The sequence below is a fragment of the Tarenaya hassleriana genome, unplaced genomic scaffold (assembly GCF_000463585.1).
Source record: "Tarenaya hassleriana unplaced genomic scaffold, ASM46358v1 Cleome379, whole genome shotgun sequence".
Lineage (NCBI taxonomy): Eukaryota > Viridiplantae > Streptophyta > Magnoliopsida > Brassicales > Cleomaceae > Tarenaya > Tarenaya hassleriana.
Genome location: NW_010966769.1, coordinates 8,751 through 29,431, shown reverse-complemented (window position 1 = coordinate 29,431; position 20,681 = coordinate 8,751). Strand labels below are relative to the sequence as shown.

Sequence of the window (20,681 nt, the reverse complement as noted above, 5' to 3'; positions counted from 1 at the left end):
AGTTATTTGATTATTTATATCACTGCATGTTAATATTTGAAAATACTACATATTCAAAATTTATTTGAAAAAAAAAATATGTGAAAAGTTTTTTAAAGAAAGAAACGGGAAAATGAGTAAAAGCTGTCCCGAATAACACATGTATTATATCTTAAAATTTATAATATTATATAATATACATCTATATGTATATATATGTATATTATAGATGTGTGTGCGCATAATTATGTTCCCCGAGGCCCCTCGTTGTGTCGCTCTAAGTCTCTATATAAAGCCACGAGTACACAACCAAAGCGTGCAATAACACATCACAAATACACATTAACATAAACAAAAAACAATACTTGTTGCTGTTTCATAAGAATCTGAGTGTTGTCTTGAGAGAGAGAGAGAGAGAGAGAGAGAGAGAGAGAGAGAGAGAGAGAGAGAATATGGGGAGAGAGGAATTAGAGAAGAAGAAGAAGAGTGGAGGAGGAGGGGGGAGTATGAGATCGATATTCATGCACGCGGACGGTGCGGATTGGACGCTGATGGGATTAGGGTTAATCGGAGCCGTCGGTGACGGCTTCAACACCCCACTTGTTCTTCTCATCTCGAGCAAGCTCATGAACAATCTCGGTGGTTCCTCTGGTTTCTCCTCTGATGCCTTCATGCATAACATCAGCAAGGTCTCTCTCTCTCTCTCTCTCTCTCTCTCTCTCTCTCTCTCTCTCTCTCTCTCCCTCTGAGTTGACATGCACAGAGAGAGATACTGGTTGACCTGTAATTTTCAGGTTTATCTGGTGCAATTCATGTATGATTAACTTAATTTGGAAAATTTCAAAATTAAATTTAAATATTTACAAGACCAATGAAAAAAAACAACTTTTCAAGCTAGAATTTTTTTTTTGTTAAAAACTTTTCTATAAATTGATGGGTTAGAAATTCAGTATATAAGGCAAACACAAATGTCAGTTTACTGTTGGTTTTCTTGCAAGAAGGAGTACTAACGCTCTTCTTGAAATGATTTGGGTGGTGTTAATTCATTCATTTAAATCCTTGACAAAAAAAGATTTGGATTTAATCACAAAAATTCTTCAACAGTATTTCTCTAAATCTCCACGATGAACTGAAGGATTTTGTATATATATATGTAAATATATGTGTGTGTGCAGCCAAGAAAAAGTTGTTGACATTATTAGTTTATACTTAAAGATGATGAATATTGACAGTTGAGAGAAAATCACCTCTAAACATCTATAATTAGACACATATTATATATATATATATATATATATATGTATGTATGTACCAAAGTCAAAACTATATAAGAATGTCTGGTTATTAGTATTTAGGCTAATCACTGTATTAATAAAAATAAACAGATTGACTATTTCCTTCATTATTAGGCACTAATCTTTCTTCTCTTTTTGTATTTTGTATTTTTTTCCCCTCCCCACTTGCCTTATCAACAGAATGCTGTAGCCTTGCTTTATTTGGCATGTGCATCTTGGGTCGCATGTTTCCTAGGTAAGAAAAAAACCCTCTTCCGTACCATTTATTTCAATTTTTTTCTATCCCTTTAGATATATTGTTTTTTAAAATGTATGATACGAATTGGTGTATAATGTAAAATGTTTCTCATTAATTACGGGTAATAATAAATGATGAACGGTGCATGCAGAAGGGTATTGCTGGACAAGAACGGGAGAGAGACAAGCGGCGAGGATGAGAGAGAGATACTTGAGAGCGGTGCTGAGACAAGAAGTCGGTTACTTCGATCTCCATGTCACCAGCACTTCTGATGTTATCACTTCTGTCTCCAGTGACTCCCTCGTCATCCAAGACGTCCTCAGCGAAAAGGTATATATATATATATACATGTATACATACACGTATACGTATAGATGTATACATGACACCTGCATGTATGGAAACAGATACCGAACTTCTTGATGAACGCGTCGACATTCATCGGAAGCTACGTGGTCGGATTCATCTTGCTGTGGAGATTAGCCATCGTGGGCCTTCCCTTCATCGTCCTCCTCGTCATCCCTGGCCTGCTGTACGGACGAGCCCTAATGAGCATTTCCAGGAAGATACGCGAAGAATACAACAAGGCTGGCTCGATGGCCGAGCAGGCCGTCTCCTCCATCCGCACCGTCTACGCCTTCGTCGCCGAATCCAAAACCATATCCGAGTTCTCAACCGCCCTTCAAGGTTCGGTCAAGCTCGGTCTGAAACAAGGGCTTGCCAAAGGAATCGCCATTGGAAGCAACGGCATTACCTTCGCCATGTGGGCGTTTATGTCTTGGTATGGAAGCGGAATGGTCATGTACCACGGCTCACAAGGCGGTACTGTCTTCGCTGTCGCTGCCTCCGCTGCCATCGGCGGCGTGTAAGTCTCTCTATATATATGTCGCTGTTCTAGGGTTGCTTTGGTGTTCAAGAAACCAACCATAGTTAGGGTTTGATGTGCTTTCAGATCACTCGGTGCTGGTTTGTCGAATCTGAAGTACTTCTCCGAGGCGTCTGCATCGGGGGAACGGATCATGGAAGTGATAAACAGAGTTCCGAAGATCGATTCTGACAATACAGCAGGCGACGTTCTTGAAAAAGTCAGAGGAGAAGTCGAGTTAAGGCACGTCAAGTTTGCGTACCCGTCGAGACCCGAATCCATGATCTTCGATGATTTCTCCCTGAGGATCCCGGCCGGGAAAACTGTGGCACTAGTGGGAGGAAGCGGGTCGGGAAAATCAACCGTGGTATCGCTTTTGCAGAGGTTTTACGACCCGGTGGCAGGAGAGATTCTACTTGATGGTGTAACCATTGATAAGCTGAAGCTGAAATGGTTAAGATCTCAAATGGGTCTGGTTAGCCAAGAACCCGCCCTTTTCGCTACCACGATAAAGGAGAATATCTTGTTCGGGAAGGAGGACGCCTCCATGGACGAAGTCATCGAAGCTTCGAAAGCATCAAATGCTCATAATTTCATCTCTCAGTTACCGCATGGATACGAAACTCAGGTCAGAAATCCAGTTTTCTCTAGTTTGAGTTCATAGTTCCAAGCAAAGATATTGATTTTTGTTTTGTCGGCGAGTAAAATGAATAGGTCGGTGAGAGAGGAGTTCAGATGTCGGGAGGGCAGAAGCAGAGAATCGCTATCGCTCGTGCCATTATCAAATCCCCAAGAATTCTCCTCCTCGACGAGGCAACGAGTGCGTTGGACTCTGAATCCGAACGGATAGTACAAGAAGCCTTAGACAATGCCTCGGTTGGTCGTACAACCATCGTCATCGCTCATCGTCTTTCCACCATCCGTAATGCTGATATCATCGCGGTTGTTCAGAACAGAAACATCGAGGAATCAGGTTCGCACGATGAGCTGATGCAACACGAAAACGGACTTTACGCTTCTCTAGTCCGTTTACAACAAATGGAGAAGGAAGAGTCAAATCTCAACATCAACTCTGCCAATTCGCATGTCGCTTCGAGCACCGATCTGAAAAGCTTGAGCAGTCGAAGGCTCTCGTTGGTTAGTAGATCAAGTTCCGCTAACTCAGCCTCAGCTTCGAGCTTAGGCGCCACCGATATATCCGATTCGATACCCGAGGATAAGAAGCTTCCCGTCCCATCATTCAAGAGACTCATCGCGATGAATCTACCGGAGTGGAAACAAGCATTGTATGGCTGCGTGAGCGCAACATTGTTCGGGGCGGTCCAACCAGCTTATGCGTATTCTCTCGGGTCGATGATATCGGTCTATTTCTTGACGAGCCACGACGAGATCAAAGAGAAGACGAGGATCTACGCGTTCTGTTTCACCGGACTCGCGGTTTTTTCGTTCTTGATCAATATAAGCCAGCATTACAACTTTGCGTATATGGGCGAATACCTAACAAAACGTATACGAGAACGTATGCTATCAAAGTTGCTAACTTTCGAAGTGGGTTGGTTCGATCGGGACGAGAACTCGAGTGGTGCTGTCTGCTCTCGACTTGCCAAGGATGCCAATGTGGTAAGTAATGTCTCTCTTACAGCACATGGAAACATAATACGAGGTTCAAGCTTCGACTAGTCCCCGAGCTGTATTAACGAGTTTTACGTTTCTGACAGGTGAGGTCGCTTGTGGGAGATCGGATGGCATTGCTCGTTCAAACCATATCAGCGGTGACCATAGCGTGCACGATGGGTCTGGTCATAGCCTGGAGGTTAGCCATCGTGATGATTGCGGTCCAGCCATTAATTATCGTTTGCTTTTACACACGACGTGTAATGCTCAAGAGCATGTCGAGGAAGGCGATCAAGGCGCAGGACGAGAGCAGCAAGCTCGCGGCTGAGGCTGTCTCAAACGTCAGAACCATCACTGCATTCTCGTCCCAAGAACGGATCATGAAAATGCTGGAAAAGGCTCAGGAAGGTCCGAGAAGGGAGAGCATAAGACAGTCATGGTTCGCCGGAATCGGACTGGGAACGTCGCAATCTCTGACGTCGTGTACTTGGGCGTTAGATTTCTGGTACGGCGGTAGATTAATCGCCGATGGGTACATCACAGCGAAGGCATTGTTCGAGACGTTCATGATCTTGGTGAGTACTGGTCGGGTCATCGCCGATGCCGGAAGCATGACGACGGATCTCGCCAAAGGCTCTGATGCGGTCGCATCGGTTTTCGCGATCCTAGATCGCTACACAGCTATCGAACCGGAAGATCCAGATGGGTATCAACCCGAGAGAATCACGGGTCGGGTCGAGTTCGTAGATGTGGAGTTCGCGTACCCGACCCGACCCGATGTGATGATTTTTAGGGAATTCTCGATTGAGATTGAAGCCGGGAAATCGACGGCAATCGTGGGTCCGAGCGGATCGGGAAAATCAACGGTGATTGCGTTGATCGAACGATTCTACGACCCGTTGAAGGGCATTGTGAGAATCGACGGTCGAGATTTGCGATCTTACCATCTGAGATCGCTTCGGAGGCACATCTCTCTGGTGAGCCAAGAGCCGACGTTGTTCGCCGGCACGATCCGAGACAACATACTGTATGGAAACTCCGACAAGACGACCGATGAATCGGAGATCGTGGAGGCGGCAAAGGCGGCGAACGCTCACGATTTTATCACGGGGTTATCCGATGGCTACGACACGTACGTAGGGGACAGGGGTGTACAGTTGTCTGGCGGTCAGAAACAGAGGATCGCTATCGCTCGCGCCGTGCTGAAGAACCCGGCGGTGTTGCTCCTGGACGAAGCAACGAGCGCTTTGGACAGTCAGTCTGAGCGCGTGGTCCAAGACGCGCTCGAGCGCGTGATGGTCGGGAGGACCAGCGTCGTGATCGCTCATCGCCTTAGCACGATCCAGAACAGCGACGTGATCGCGGTCTTGGAGAAAGGAAAGCTCGTGGAGAGTGGAACCCACTCGTTCTTGTTGGCAAAGGGACCCGTGGGAGCTTACTTCTCATTGGTCAGTCTCCAGCGGACCCCATCGAGGTTATCAGACAACTAAATAAAAAAAAAATAAGGCATTGTTTCTTGGGAATATATATATATATATACATATGATGTGTATAAATATATCTGTAACTGTGTGAGGTAAAGGTTGGACCTTTGTAGCTTTTAGTCTCCAAGATGTGAAAGATAAAAGGGAAAGTGAACTCTAGGCGCGTGGTCACATACCCCTCAAATGTTACAACTGTAATTCGCTTAAATAGATCAACAGATTTTATAATGATCATCATTCATCAACACACAAGACAGAACCAATGACGTGTTATGTTTGCATTATCGTTCTTGTCACTTTTTGGTCTATACTTGTAACTTTTCTTTCTGTCGGGATGGAGAGGTTAAGGCTAAAGGGTCCGGATGATTCTTCTTATGCCCGTCATGATAGATTCATTGAGCTCCCAGAAGAAATCGAGATGGAAGAGGATGAATTATCGAGGATGTTAACTTCGTCATGCCCGATCCGCATCGGTATCAATATGGAGGGAGGGAATTATCGAGGGATTCTAGTCCTATGGATCGATATTCCAGGTAAACAGTTCAAAATCTCTGTACTCATAGGTGGACCCACATAGATTAGAGTGGGGTCGTATGCCCCCACCTCCTTAATTAAAAAATAATTTACTTATAATTTTTAAAACAATTTAGTACAAAATGTAGAAGGCCCTCGTTTGATTTTTTATTGGTATCCTCTTCCTACTCTTTGTTTTTTTTATTTCTTTTTTTATTTATTAAAATTTGATCACATATTACCGTTTTTTACTCTTTATTTTACATTTATTTTTTAATATTTCATCTCTTCATTCTTTAAAAAAAAATTCACAAATCAAATATTCAATCATAATATAAAAAACCAAAAAATAGTAAAATTAAAAATATTTAGATATTATAATTTTTTAAATAATTTTATTTTTTGTTTGTTCATCAGTTTCTATATTTTGATCATACTTATAAATTTGTTGTTATATATATTTGTTTATTCTTGTATTTGATTTGATAGAGAAACTAATGAATAAATTTCTCAAAAAAACTTTGCATCGATATTTTAAGATAGTGGTAAAATTTTATTCAATAATATATCGAATTCTCAAACCCCTAAATACTTAAACAATTTTATTTGGATGATTTATCTTTGCATTTGATGAAATTGACTGGATTTTATCCAGATAACTTCAATTTTTCGGAAGAAGTATCTCTTCGATATGAACTTAGCATCTAAATCAATAATTTGATGAAAGATAGACACATTTTTTTAATTTGGCTAATCTTGGAAATATTATTGTTCTTATGATGAAAATAAAGAAACATATTTTATATCTATTGATATACCGACTTTGAAAATTAACTTTGATTTTGCTCGTTGCTATCGCGATTTTCAAGAGATGTTTTTTACCAATTAATTTTGTGAAGACAATTGTACGCAATCGGATTGACAATCAATTTTGAGTGATTATCTAGTTTGTTTTATTAAAAAATATATATTTTAGATAATTACAAATAAAGTTGTTATAAATATATTTTAAAAAATAAAAAATCATAAAATTTGGCCATACAACGTAAATATTTTTTTGCGGTATATTTTTATTAGTTTTTTTATTTTATATATATATATAGAGAGAGAGAGAGAAAATTACTAGTGCCTCCACTGATATTTTTTTCTGGGTCCGCTACTGTATGTACTCGTCATCGTCTAATCAGGTGTATTTTATACGGATGCTCGTTTGGGTTGACATTGTTGCATAATGCCAGATTCATGCCAGATTTTATGCATCGACTGATGACACAAGGTTTGGGGATTAATGTCGGGTTGTCATCGGGAACCATTCTTACGTGTTATTCCCGGTGGACAAGTTGACATTCAAATTGGTTAAACAGCTTATTTGTCATTGCCCTCGAGTCATTTTTCCATGGTCGATGTTCCCCCTCCACTCCATTGTCCCTGAAAAATTGTTTTCCTTCTGTAGCTTCAAATGATTTAAACAGAGGATACGAACCAGAAGTTTATAAAGTTGTATGAACACGAAAATTCTCGAAACCATCAGACTGAGACTGATTCCGTATATCACGAAAGTGCAAGAATCTTGCTCCATGATGAAAACGTTTTCCGGGTTGAATTTGTAAAAGCTATCCTCCCCTTCTTGTCATGTCCCCTTTCTCTTCTTCGATTCCTCTCTTTTGCAATCAACCAACATTCTTCTTCTTCTTTGTTACAGTCATCCTCCTCTCCTCCTGAGCTCACCATTCACTTGATGGATGATTCCGCCGAAAATCAAGAGGTGAAGACAACTCATAACCTTTCTCAAACATCTTCTAAAACCATGTCGGGTAGTAGATGAAAGCATATCAGTAGAATAAAGCTCCAGAATTTAAGTAACTCGTCTAGATCCCGAACTGGATTTCAGGTTTTGGTATTGATCGGTTTAGACCCTTTCCTCTAAACCCAATCATAATGCATTCTTCTCTTCATCCTTTTTCACATAATGTATATGCTCTTATCATCCTTTCTTTTCGATCTTCTCGGAGATGTTCGTCGTCCTAGAGATACGTATTCTTTCTTCCTCGTAATAGTCGTCCATAATGTGGCGATTCTTTCTCGTGAATCGCTCTAAATTCGACAGTTTTAGCTTCTCGAGCATCCAAGCCGATAGGGATGTTTAACAAAACCCTTATTTCCAGTGCGGAGCTAAGGATGAGAAGGTGGTTTCAGTAAATGGTGACCTCTTAATTCTGCCCTCAGAGCGGTTATTCCGCACTTCTCCGTAATTTTTTGCCAATGTTGTAATTAGATTTACTTTAGGGGCCAAAATGCAAATTTGTTTTTTGAGTTTTAAAAAGGAAAAGTGTTCAGTTTGAGAGTCTCCAGTTCAGTCAGAGGGTTGGGCCTTGAGTCATCGATCATTATATTTTGAGTTGAATGGCAAACAATAAACGTAAAAAAATCTCGAAAAGAAAAATATTTGAAACCGAACTAAAATCTGAATTTCCGGCCTGCAAGCTACAAAATCGAGTTATCCAATAATCAAGGAGAAAACTTTGCGACATTGTTCGTGAAATCAAAGAAATTTCACAAAGCCCTCGTTTTGTCTGTTCATAAAAGATCTAAAGCCATGAACGTTCAAGCGGCCTCGTGTAGCTTCAGCTCCGTTTCAGTTGCACTTGCCTCTCCGATAAACTCTTCGCGGCGCTTTGTAATCCGAGGAAATGTAAATTTCAATCCTTTTTTATTAAATATATTGTAACGATTCTGTTAGCACAATTCCTTTCATTCTTTCTGTTATTTGATTTGTTAGGAAGTTTGTTATTTTTTATTGCTGTATATAAGCACGTGTACAGACACATTTTACAGATAGAAAATACAATTGAAATTTTCCCATTTCTCTTTCATCCTCTCGCTCTCTTTTCCTCTTTTCTGGGTTTCTACAGCTCTGCTAATATGGTATCAGAGCACAAATCAGCTTTCGTTGGTGATTTTTTCTGATTTTGCTTGCTTTCTTTTCGGATTTCCTTGCTTTGACTATTCTTCTTTCCTATTTCTGGGATTTCTTCATTTTCTGGGAAAATGGCTGACGAATCCGTGACTCATGCTCCAGTCCCGATTCAGCCTTCAGCTCCTGATTCTTATATCAGTCCCTATTATTTGGGTCCTTCTGATCAGACGAATTTGGTTTTGGTTTCTCGCCCTCTTACTGGTGCTACCGATTTTAATTCCTGGCATATCTCCATGACTATGGTGCTTGAATGTCGGAATAAGCTCGGTTTTGTTGACGGTCCTCTTCCTAAACCCCCCGATTCTGATCCTGAATTGATTCTTTGGTCTCGTGCAAACATCATGGTTTGTGCGTGGATCATGAATTCTGTCTCCGCTGAGATTCATTCTCAGCTTCTCTATGCGAAGACTGCTTCGCAGATGTGGAATATGTTGTTGAAGTGTTTCCAGCAACAGCATGCTCCCCGCCGTTTCAGCCTTAAACGGCGCCTGTACTCCCTCCAGCAAGGTTCGCTGGATGTCACTACTTTTTTCAACAGGCTTTGTGCTCTGTGGGAAGAACGTAAATCTCTTCGTTCTTCACCTTACTGTGAGTGTGTTAAATGCACCTGCAATGTTGATAAACGATGGAATGATATGTTTGAGGAGGAGTTTGTTATGGATTTTCTATTTGGCCTCAATGATTCTTATGAGAATATCATTGATCAGATCTTATTGATTGATCCCCTGCCTGATCTTCAGAAGGCTTTTCATCTGGTGAATCAACATGAGCACCAACGTCGGATCAAAGCTCTTCCTCCTACTGATACTAAGTCGTCTGATGTGGTTGCTGCTATTTCTGGAAATCAGTTAAGGCCTAAGCAAAAGCCTCTCTGTACTCACTGCGGTATGTATGGTCATACCGTCAATAAGTGTTACAAATTACATGGGTATCCTCCTGGATATCGCAGCAATCAGAGAATTTCAGACACCAAGACAATCTCTGTTAGTCCGAAGCATCCTCCCAGCAAGAGCATTGTTGCTGCTGTTCAAACCGACTCAGGTCTGCATAATTCTAACAATTCATTTTCTGAAAATGATTTGTTCTCTCCTCAACAGTTACAGAGGCTATACCAAATGCTTGGAGAACGTTTGAACATGAATTCAGCTCCCTCAGTCTCGGCATCTGGTGCTCCTGATAAGTCTGGTATTTCTCATGTCATTTCTTCGTTGATTATGGATTCTGCAGTAGTTTTATCTACATCATTTCCTGACAGATTTTGGATTGTTGATTTTGGTGCATCCACTCATGTTTGCTCTGATTTGAGTCTCTTTACTGATGTTAAATCCATTCCAGCAACTTCTGTTACCTTGCCCAATGGTCATTGTTTAAAAATCACTGTTTCTAGAACTGTCATAATTAATCCTTTTTTTATCTCTTCATAATGTTCTTTTTATACCTTCATTTCGTTTTAATCTTGTCAGTCTCACTTCCCTTATCCGGATCAGTGATTTCTCATTTCATTTTAATTCTCGTTCATGTTTCATCCAGGATCATACTCGGGGTTACATGATTGGGAAGGCTAGTCTTCATCACAATCTATATCTCCTGGATACTAGCTTCAAGCCTTTTTCAATTTCAGATACTTCACATCATGTTTCTTCTGTTTCTTTTTCTTGTAATGCCATTGTTGTAGATGCTCATCTTTGGCATCAACGCCTTGGACATCCTTCTAATATGAAAATTAAGATGTTATCTCCTATTCTTGATCTCTCTCGTAAAGATTTTTCTGTTTCTCATTGCAAAGTTTGTCATCTTGCGAAACAGAAACGTCTACCTTTTGAGTCTCATAATCATCTCTCTCCTAATCCTTTTGATCTTATTCATATGGATATTTGGGGTCCTTTTCCCATTGTTTCTGTGGAAGGATTTCGTTTTTTCTTTACTCTTGTCGATGATGCTTCTCGAGCAACATGAGTTTACATGCTCAAACGTAAAAGTGATGTTCTCACTGTCTTTCCTGAGTTTGTTGCTATGATTAAGTGTCAGTTTGGAACTCAAATCAAAGCAATCCGTAGTGATAATTCATCTGAATTGGCCTTCACAAAATTCTGTCAAGAACATGGCATGAAACATTTTTTCTCATGTACCTACACCCCATAGCAGAACTCTGTTGTTGAGAGGAAGCATCAGCATCTATTGAATGTTGCAAGGGCTTTATTATTTCAGTCCAATCTTCCATTGCCGTTTTGGTCTGATTGTATTCGTACAACAGTTTATCTGGTGAATAGGACGCCCTCGCCTCTCTTGCAACATCGCAGTCCTTTTGAGGTACTTATGTGTAAACAACCGACTTATGATCATTTACGAGCTTTTGGGTGCTTGTGCTATAGCTCAACCTTTGCTCATGAGCGTCACAAGTTTAGCCCGCGATCTAATGCTGCTGTGTTCATTGGCTATCCTGATGGTTATAAGGGGTATAAGCTTTTAGACCTTGACAGCAACAGAGTCTATATCTCTCGGAATGTAGAATTCCATGAGGATATATTTCCCTTCGTATCAAATCCTTTACCCTCTGATTCTTTTCTTGACTTTATTTTTCCTCAAACTATTATACCTTTACCCTTTTTTGACTCTATTCTTGCTGTCTCTCCTTCCCACCATACCACTTCTCCTGCAGATTCAGCCACTTCTTCGGATTTATCTGTACCTGAGGTTTTTGTCGATTCTGCAAGTTCCCTTACCCCTAACCCTGTTATTTCTCATTCCCCTACCCCTGTTATTTCTGATAATAGACCACATCGAAATAAACATCCCCCTTCCTACTTAAAGGACTATCACTGTTATTTCACTACACACGAAACCTTTTCTTCTCCTTCTTCCCCACCCGAGCCATTATATCCATTGTCATCTGTTTTGTCTTATGACAAGTTAACCCCTTTATACAAGAATTTCATTTTTCAGCTTAGCCAAGACACAGAGCCTCGAACCTTTAAACATGCTGTGAAATCTGATAATTGGATTCGAGCGATGGATGTTGAGTTGTCAGCCTTGCATGCCAATGGAACTTGGTCTGTTGTTAGTTTGCTTGCTGATAAACGCACTGTCGGATGCAAATGGGTGTATCGAATCAAAAGGAATTCTGATGGCAGCATTGATAGATACAAAGCCAGATTGGTTGCGAAAGGATTTACCCAACAAGAAGGAGTTGACTTCATTGATACGTTTTCTCCGGTTGCCAAGCTTGTTACGATTAAATTGCTGCTTGCTCTTGTTGCTACTCAGAATTGGAAATTATCTCAGTTGGATGTCACTAATGCTTTCCTACACGGGGAGCTTGATGAGGAGATTTACATGGATCTTCCTCCTGGGTATACTTCTACTGATCCTCTTCCTGTTAATCCTGTCTGTAAACTTCACAAAAGTTTATATGGATTACATCAAGCTTCGAGGCAATGGTACACCAAGTTCAGTTCCGTTTTGATTCGAGCTGGCTATCGGCAGTCTCAATCAGACCATACTCTTTTCATTAAGAAAACTGGATCTGTTTTTGTGGCTCTCCTAGTCTATGTGGATGATATCATCATTGCTGGGAACAATGATGATGCCATTCTTCATCTTAAGACTATGCTTCGTGATCATTTTCACATTAAAGACTTGGGTGTTTTGCAGTATTTCTTGGGCTTAGAGATAGCTCGGAATCCATCGGGCATCTCCATTTTCTCAACGGAAATATTGTTTGGAGCTTCTTGAAGATACAGGTTTGCTTGCCACTAAGCCTGTTTCTGTTCCCTTAGATCCTAATTTACACCTGTCACAGGATTCTGGTCAGCCTTTGGAAGATTCAACCTCATATCGAGCTCTTGTTGGACGTCTTCTCTATTTAACTATCACTAGACCAGATATTACCTTTGCAGTTCATAAGTTGACTCAGTTCATGTCACGTCCAACTGATTTGCACATGAAAGCGGCACTTCGGGTGATCAAGTACTTAAAGACTAACCCTGGTCAAGAGTTGTTCTATTCGGTTGACTCTGCTTTACACTTAAAAGCATTCGCTGACGCTGATTGGGCCACATGTTCGGATTCTCGACGCTCAGTTTCTGGATTTTGCGTCTTTCTTGGCACTTCCCTCATTTCATGGAAGGCTAAGAAGCAAAGTGTGGTTTCTCGCAGCAGCACCGAAGCCGAATACCGGGCTTTAGCAAACACAACCTGTGAGTTAGTTTGGATTGATAATTTGTTGCAAGATTTTCAGCTGGAATATGTCACCCCTGCGAATTTGTATTGCGACAACAAGTCAGCCCTGCATTTGGCATCAAACCAAGCCTTTCATGAGCGTTCTAAACATATAGAGATTGATTGTCATCTTGTCCGGTACAAGATTCGACAGGGTTTTCTTCGCACTATGCATGTTACAACAGGAAATCAGCTGGCTGATGTCTTTACCAAGGCTCTTCAACCTGCTGTCTTCCATTGTTTGCTGCAGCGTTTTCATCTTTCGAGTCTGTTTCTTCCAAATTAGACTTGAGGAGGGCATATTAAATATATTGTAACGATTCTGTTAGCACAATTCCTTTCATTCTTTCTGTTATTTGATTTGTTAGGAAGTTTGTTATTTTTTATTGCTGTATATAAGCACCTGTACAGACACATTTTACAGATAGAAAATACAATTGAAATTTTCCCATTTCTCTTCCATCGTCTCGCTCTCTTTTCCTCTTTTCTGGGTTTCTACAGCTCTGCTAATATTTTTCCGTCTGGGTTGTTCTGATTTCTTCTTATTTCGATTGAATTTGAAGTTCCTGAGATCGGTTTTGGCTTGAATTTGATGGTTTTTCGCAGCAGAACCGTCGGAGAAATCTGTGGAGATCATGAGGAAGTTCTCCGAGCAATACGTTCGTCGCTCGGGAACGTACTTCTGTGTTGATAAAGGAGTCACTGCGGTTGTGATTAAGGTACATTTCATGGCTGTATCACCTGAATTTTTCTGTGGAAAATGTGATATTGATTTCACCACTACTGATGAATGGCAGACCCTTTAGTTTTCAGTGCTGAATCTATGATGGGTTTTGTTCTTTTCGTCCCTGAATGTGTGGGATCGTGACTCTGTCATGAGTTTTGGGTTGGATTAACACATGGAAGTATATGACATTTTAGCTTTTGTATGAGAATTCTGAGAGTTTTCCGCTGAATTTGAGAATCTGGGTTCGAGTCTTTTGGTTGAGTGTTTTGATATTTAAGTTTCTGGGAAAATTTTGTGCAGGGACTGGCTGAACATAAAGATTCATACGGTGCACCACTTTGTCCCTGCAGGTAAAACTCCAGCCCTAGGCTGCTGCTATCTTGAGGAACATTTTGGACACTTGCTCTGTGTAATCTTAAAGCTGCAGTATCTTAATCTCAAAGTTTGATCCTTCTGTTGTTTTAGGCACTATGATGATAAAGCGGCTGAGGTTGGACAGGGCTTTTGGAACTGTCCATGTGTTCCGATGAGAGAAAGGTGAGATCGGTATTAGATGTTGTTTCAGGCTTCACTTCTACTAGACATGACTATAAGTATGTTAGAGATTCGAATAATTAAGTGGGTCTTCTAGGCAAATCGTGTTAGGTATTGCATGAACTAGACTCGGTTATTGCGATGGTGTTTGGTCATGATGTGGAAAACAGATATGTAACTTAGACTAATAAGCAAGGATTTGGCAGGACATGCCCGAGGCCTGTAGTAAGGTCTGAGCGGAGAACGTTTTTCTTTTTTCTGATGAAAGATTGATTCATGCAGAGAATGTTTTCCTTAATCACTGGCAACTATCTGAATTAGAGGTTTACTGAAGCTATGTTAATTGGCGATAATTTATACCGCAAAAATTAGTATTAGCAGCTTTGGTAATGCGAAAATGTTTGTTGTAGATTTGTAATATGTCAACCTCCAATTTAGAAGAATAAATTTGTAAGACCCCTTCGATTATTTTAGAAGAGATCTTTCGGATATGTTTGTTCCGAGTATTCAACCAGAGGAATGGGATATCTTTTGGGTTTACTTACATCGACTCTCTGTCCTTTTTTATAGGAGAATCTGATCTTTATCGGCTAACAACTAGTTCAAGAAACGTTTGATTTATCATCCCCTCGATCTGAAACTCTTTTCCGTCATCAGGAAGGAATGCCACTGTCTGCTCTTCTTGACTCCGGACGATGATTTTGCTGGCAACGATCAGGTAGTCGTAGACCTCGAATCTACATAGTAACTTGTTCGTGATTTTTCCCATTTGCTAGCTCGAGGTTTTCTTCCTCTTACCATATCTACTATCAGTTTTGGCCCTTTTCTGCTCATAAGAAGCTGTTCTTGTCTGTTTGTTGCAGGCAATCTCACTGGAAGAAATCAATGAAGCCACAGCTAACTTGTGAGGAACCTACTCTCATCCCTTCTTCTGTGCTTTTGGCTAAAGAGATTTAAGATGAGGAATGCCCCTAGTGAGAGAGATACCCTTTGTATGTAATATACATTGGTATATGGATATGTGGTTCTTTCTCTTGTTCAATTTTTTTTCCCATGTGAAGGATAGTACTTCTTAGTGTATCTTCCCATGGAGTCAGGTGAATTACAAGAGTTTCTGGTTTATGTCTCAGTTCAGTTTCGTAGCACTGCGCATGTAAAACTTAAAAAATTTAAACTAGAAAAATTCCCCTAAAAAATACATGAACTATATAAAATGTATCAAAAAATATACCAATTTTTTTAATTTAACAAATACATACAAAAAATGTTAAAATATAATAAAAAAATGCATTAACAATGTAATTAAAGAACGTGTATAAAATTTCTTTCGATTTGAAGAGTTGAAGTATTTTTTGGGTACATTTTTTAATATTTAGTGTTTTTATTTATCAAATTAAAAGTTAATTTATTTTTTGATACATTTTTGTGAAATTTGAGTATTTTTATGGAATTTTACATTAAAATTTTAATTAGATATTTAAAATATTGTAACCTTTACATTTTGTAGCTGGGAGCTCATAGTATTAGTTCCTCCTATCATTTTCATGAAACTAACACAAAGAATCAAACCACCTTTGCAAAAGGCAATAAAGGGAAATTGACATGTAATACAGCCTAGAACCACTCCTAAAATAGGTCAAAAGATTGGTCCCTAACACCAACATTCATGATATATACATACATACATACATACATACATACATACATACATACATACATACATACATACATACATACATACATACATACATACATACATACATACATACATACATACATACATACATACATACATACATACATACACACACTTTGATGAAGACATGGACACACGTACACATACATATGCATGTCCCCAAGACTTAGCAATTAAGAATGCAATTATTAGGTGTTTGTGGCGCTAGCTTGTTCTACTTCCTCACTTTACGTAACAAATAATAATTTCCCATGCATAAAAAAAAGAGGAGCTACCTCACGGGTGTATTAAAATATAAATTTTAAACTTTTAGAGAGTGCACTTCATAGGTATAGTCATTTCATTACGTAGTTATTCATAAATTTATTTAAATAAAATGTGAAAACCATAAGAGAAAAAAAAAGGGCAAAGGGGCAAAAGGTGAAAAGTATAATTTTGCATTGAGATTGTGAGTCCATTATAAAGCTGAATACATGTCTTATGCTTAAGCAAACATCTATAATTGCTCCAACATGTAAAACAACCTTAATCATATTTTTTAGCATAACTATATTCATGAAAAGAACAACTCTTGTATATTATTATTATTATTATTATTATTATTATTATTATTATTATTATTATTATTATTGTATGTGAAACAAATAAGAACACCCACCAAAGACATTCCTCTGCAAAAATTCCACAAAAGACGTGTCTTCACTTTTACTCCCAAATCCCATAATTTCAGCTTTCAAAAGCTTCAAAAAGATCCCTAATGTTGGAGTGAACCATCGTCGTCGTCGTCGTCATCATCATCATCATCATCATCAGTTAAACAACAACAAAATCTCCCTCCGAGAATCTCTCTTTACAGTTTCATTACATCTCTCCAAAAAAAACCTCATCTTTATCTCCAAACAAACTCGATGGCTCTTCCATTACTCTCCTTCTTCCGCCATTACTGTACTCTCACAAGCTTCTAAACCCGCGTCTTCGTCGACGTTAATGGAAATTCGGTAATCCGCCATGAAGTTCACGGTCCTACACTCCCAATCCGACAAAGCATTTTCCCCCGACAACAACACTTTCCGACGAGGACCCGCTAAGACGAGATGGAGAATCTCCTTGTATCGGTCGTCGTCGTCTTCCTCCGAGAATTCGCCGTCAAAGCATGAGATTCCGGCGGAATTCCTCTGTCCGATTTCTGGGTCGTTGATATCTGACCCAGTCATCGTTTCCTCCGGTCACTCCTTCGAAAACGTCTGTGTTGTAGCCTGCAAAACCCTAGGCTTTACACCGATCTCCTTGTTCCCGTCGTCGCCACCGGATTTCTCAGCCGTCATCCCGAATCTCGCTCTTAAATCCGCAATTATCAGCTGGTGTAGACAGAAATCGATCCCCCCGCCGAAGCCACTCGGCTCCGCCGCCGCGGAGAAGCTCGTTCGCGCGTTCATGGAGAAGACCCAGAAATCGAACCCGAGCCCGAAAGTGTCGGTTTCTGAGAAGGAGCTTATCCAAGCGATCAAGGATAAGCCCTCGGTGAGGCTTGACCACGCCGCGACGGAGCTGGACCGGCGACCGAGTCACTTCCACTCCAGCTCGAATGACTCAGTTGCGTCCTCGAGTCTCCCGTTCCAGCTCACGACTCGGCCGAGTTGCTTCTCATCGCCTTCCTCCGCCGATATCGAGACGTTGAACACAAACCCGAGCCCCGAGGAGGAAGCTCTGCTCGTGAAGCTGAAAAGCCCACGACTCTCGGATGTAGAAGAAGCTCTGATTTTGTTGAGACGCGTCACGAGGATCGACCAGGCCTCCAGAACTCGGTTCTGTACGGCGCGACTGATCTCCGCCCTCCGGTCGCTGATCATCTCACGATACGCGGCGGTTCAGGTGAACGCCACGGCGGTGCTGGTGAACCTCTCGCTGGAGAGATCGAACAAGGTGAGGATCGTACGATCAGGACTCGTCCCTCCGCTCGTCGACGTCCTGAAATCCGGTGGCTCGCCAGAGGCCCAGGAACACGCCGCCGGTGCCATCTTCAGCCTCGCCCTCGACGACGAGAACAAGACGGCAGTCGGCGTCCTCGGAGCCCTCGAGCCGCTTCTCCACCTCCTCCGGGTCGGGACCGAGTTAACCCGGCACGATTCGGCCCTGGCTCTGTACCACCTCTCGCTCGTCCAGAGCAACCGGAGCAAGCTCGTGAAGCTCGGTTCGGTCCCGGTTCTGCTAAACATGGCGAGAACGGGTCGGGTCCTGCTGATACTCTGCAACATGGCGTCGTGCCCGATGAGTCGTCACGCTCTGCTCGACTCGGGCGCGGTTGAGTGCATGGTGGGTCTGCTACGGGGGCCGAACGAGCTGGACGAGCTAACTCGGGAGAGCTGCGTGGCGGTGTTGTACGGATTGAGTCACGGCGGTGGGTTGATATTCAAGGGACTGGCGATGGCGGCGAACGCGGCGGAGGTGCTGACGAAGGTGGAGAGAACGGGGAGGGAGCGTGCGAGGCAGAAAGCGAGGCGGGTGATGGAGGCCATGAGGGCGAAGACGGAAGAGCTCTCGTCGGAGAACGAAGACATTGACTGGGAGGAGTTGCTTGACTCGGCGGCGGTGACTAGGACTCGGCGTCGAATCGGCGGCGGCGAGGGCGAGGAGTCTTGCGCTAACTCATCCGAGTTTTGACCCTTGGCCAACTCGGATTTTCTTTCACTTTTTTTTAAAAAAATTTATATTTTCAACTTTGCTTCTGAACCGTGGGTTTGGGCCTTTTTTTTGTTATTTTCCGGTTCGAGCTTTTAAAATTTGAATAGCATTAATATGAACGAGGTTGGGGATTTGTAATTAATTGGAAGAAGAGATATTTTATTGAATTTTTGTTGAATCATATCATATACAAAAAATCATAAAAAATGTGGTAATTTCCCTCAAGAAACATTACGTAAACTGCATGGGTTCTTCATTTGAACAAAGGCTGTATTTCGTTTTTTCATGTTCATTTGGGCCAACGTAGGGGCTATTGGGACACCAACCCTTCCTCTAGGTTCTCTTGGAATATGAGAAAACTCATCCTTCTTCGGCCGGTGGTGAGACCGTTCCTGCGTTGCTCCTTGGACGATGGTAAACAAGCTTCTTTTTGGTTTGATGATTGGACAAATTTAGGTCCTTTGATTGAGTATGTAGGTGATAACGGTCCGCGTTTGGTGAGGATTCCACGGCAAGCCAAGGTAGCTGATGCAGTCTCGTCCGCGGGGTGGTCGCTACCAGCAGCAAGATCCCAACGAGTGCAGGATCTCCACATCAGGCTATCTACAATGCGATTGCCAAGATCCGCCCACGGCCTTGATAGATTCGAATGGAAGCAGAGAACCAATGTGTTTGCCGATGTTTTCTCCTCTGCAAGTACCTGGAAACTTCTCCGTCAGCCATCGCCAGAAGTACCCTGACACTCTCTAGCTTGGTTCCCCGAGGGAGTACCTAGATATGGCTTCATCCAGTGGTTGGCTTTTCGTGGTCGCCTACCCACGCTCGATCGACTGTACCGATGGGGGGCGGTTGCAACCTCTTCCTGCCTTCTTTGTAGCTTGGAGGAGGAGTCTCACTCCCACCTCTTCTTCCACTGCAGCTATAGTAGGCAGGTCTGGTACAGTTTCGCTCGATCCATTTGGAATATGCCGCCTCTAGATTTGCATGCCACTATGGATTAGATGCGTCGCCCAGGAAATGTCCAGTCCCATAATCGGCGTCTTATCACCCTTATTTTGCTGCAATGCTCGATTTACCTGTTATGGTCGGAGAGAAACGCAAGGATCTTCAGAGGGGAGTCATCGACGGTTGCCTCGCTTTGTGGTAAACTAAATGCCATGGTCTGTAACTGCATACTCTCTCTCCTCGGCTCCTCCCGTAGGATTGACTCGGCTCTTCTATCCGATTGATACTATCTTACTCTCTATCCCCGATAGCTGCTCCACATGTTGTTTTTTATTGACTGATATGGTGTCTAGTTAAAGACACATGTGTATTCATTTTGTAGGGTATTCGGTCCTATCCGGTTATGTACACGAACTATTTTTATTAATATACATTTACCTTTTATCAAAAAAAAAAGAAAGAGAATTGTTGTTTGCATATTATTTAGCCACCAAAATATTATTTTTAGCCCAAATAATCGGCCACCTTGTCTCATTCATTATACTATTGAATTTTGTTTCCATTCAAAACCAAAAATTCAAATGCTTATAACAAAGATAATTTTGTTATAAATAAAATATATTTATGGTGGAGTCTACCGTTATTGTTCATACCGACACGTTATTGTTGGTTTAGTGCTCTATGATGTACTGTTTGCGAGCTTTCTTTGGATACATTTGATGTATTGATACTTTCTATAATTTTATGAAAGTGTTTGATTCATTACATGTTGTGCATACCAGATATGTTGTGAAATCCATGTATTGTTATGAATAATACTAAACTCCCTAGTCATGTATCATTGTGGGAATAATGATATACTAAGACTAGTATGATGTGTGATTGATGATCATATAGATGATCATAGGTATTGG

General features: G+C 41.3%; 4 protein-coding genes across 5 annotated transcripts; all 4 read left to right on the top strand.

The window, feature by feature from the left end:
* Positions 1–407: 407 nt before the first annotated feature.
* LOC104822814 (ABC transporter B family member 15-like) lies at positions 408–5,602 on the top strand. Its single transcript, XM_010554163.1, has 7 exons — positions 408–668; positions 1,455–1,509; positions 1,664–1,842; positions 1,920–2,377; positions 2,465–3,005; positions 3,092–3,997; positions 4,096–5,602. The coding sequence occupies exons 1-7, from the start codon at positions 432–434 to the stop codon at positions 5,479–5,481; spliced, it is 3,762 nt and encodes a 1,253-aa protein (XP_010552465.1). The 5' UTR covers positions 408–431; the 3' UTR covers positions 5,482–5,602.
* Positions 5,603–9,476: 3,874 nt separating this feature from the next.
* LOC104822813 lies at positions 9,477–10,694 on the top strand. The gene is made up of 2 exons (XM_010554162.2): positions 9,477–10,150; positions 10,496–10,694. Exons 1-2 carry the CDS (start codon positions 9,601–9,603, stop codon positions 10,528–10,530), a joined length of 585 nt encoding a protein of 194 aa, XP_010552464.2. The 5' UTR covers positions 9,477–9,600; the 3' UTR covers positions 10,531–10,694.
* Positions 10,695–13,628: 2,934 nt separating this feature from the next.
* On the top strand, positions 13,629–15,573 carry LOC104822811 (ferredoxin-thioredoxin reductase catalytic chain, chloroplastic). 2 transcript variants are annotated; one of them, XM_010554161.1, is made up of 5 exons: positions 13,629–13,902; positions 14,211–14,260; positions 14,376–14,447; positions 15,102–15,162; positions 15,308–15,573. In XM_010554161.1, exons 1-5 carry the CDS (start codon positions 13,819–13,821, stop codon positions 15,350–15,352), a joined length of 312 nt encoding a protein of 103 aa, XP_010552463.1. In that variant the 5' UTR covers positions 13,629–13,818; the 3' UTR covers positions 15,353–15,573. The 2 variants fall into 2 exon arrangements, with proteins under 2 accessions (XP_010552463.1, XP_010552462.1); XM_010554160.1 differs by having other exon boundaries at positions 15,102–15,165.
* Positions 15,574–16,793: 1,220 nt separating this feature from the next.
* On the top strand, positions 16,794–19,005 carry LOC104822810 (U-box domain-containing protein 40-like). The gene is given in 1 exon segment (XM_010554159.2): positions 16,794–19,005. A coding segment is annotated over 1 exon segment (1,674 nt). The 5' UTR covers positions 16,794–17,127; the 3' UTR covers positions 18,802–19,005.
* The last annotated feature ends 1,676 nt before the right edge of the window (positions 19,006–20,681 follow it).

Bases quoted from the DNA above. Each gene is read 5' to 3' on its own strand.
- LOC104822814 (XM_010554163.1), top strand. From the start codon at position 432: ATGGGGAGAGAGGAATTAGAGAAGAAGAAGAAGAGTGGAGGAGGAGGG. The intron at 669-1,454 runs GTCTCTCTCTCT...CCTTATCAACAG, and splicing joins TCATGCATAACATCAGCAAG to AATGCTGTAGCCTTGCTTTA. The intron at 3,006-3,091 runs GTCAGAAATCCA...TAAAATGAATAG, and splicing joins CGCATGGATACGAAACTCAG to GTCGGTGAGAGAGGAGTTCA.
- LOC104822813 (XM_010554162.2), top strand. From the start codon at position 9,601: ATGTTTGAGGAGGAGTTTGTTATGGATTTTCTATTTGGCCTCAATGAT. The intron at 10,151-10,495 runs GTATTTCTCATG...TGTTTCATCCAG, and splicing joins TGGTGCTCCTGATAAGTCTG to GATCATACTCGGGGTTACAT.
- LOC104822811 (XM_010554160.1), top strand. From the start codon at position 13,819: ATGAGGAAGTTCTCCGAGCAATACGTTCGTCGCTCGGGAACGTACTTC. The intron at 14,448-15,101 runs GTGAGATCGGTA...TTCCGTCATCAG, and splicing joins TGTGTTCCGATGAGAGAAAG to GAAGGAATGCCACTGTCTGC. The intron at 15,166-15,307 runs GTCGTAGACCTC...TGTTTGTTGCAG, and splicing joins TTGCTGGCAACGATCAGGTA to GCAATCTCACTGGAAGAAAT.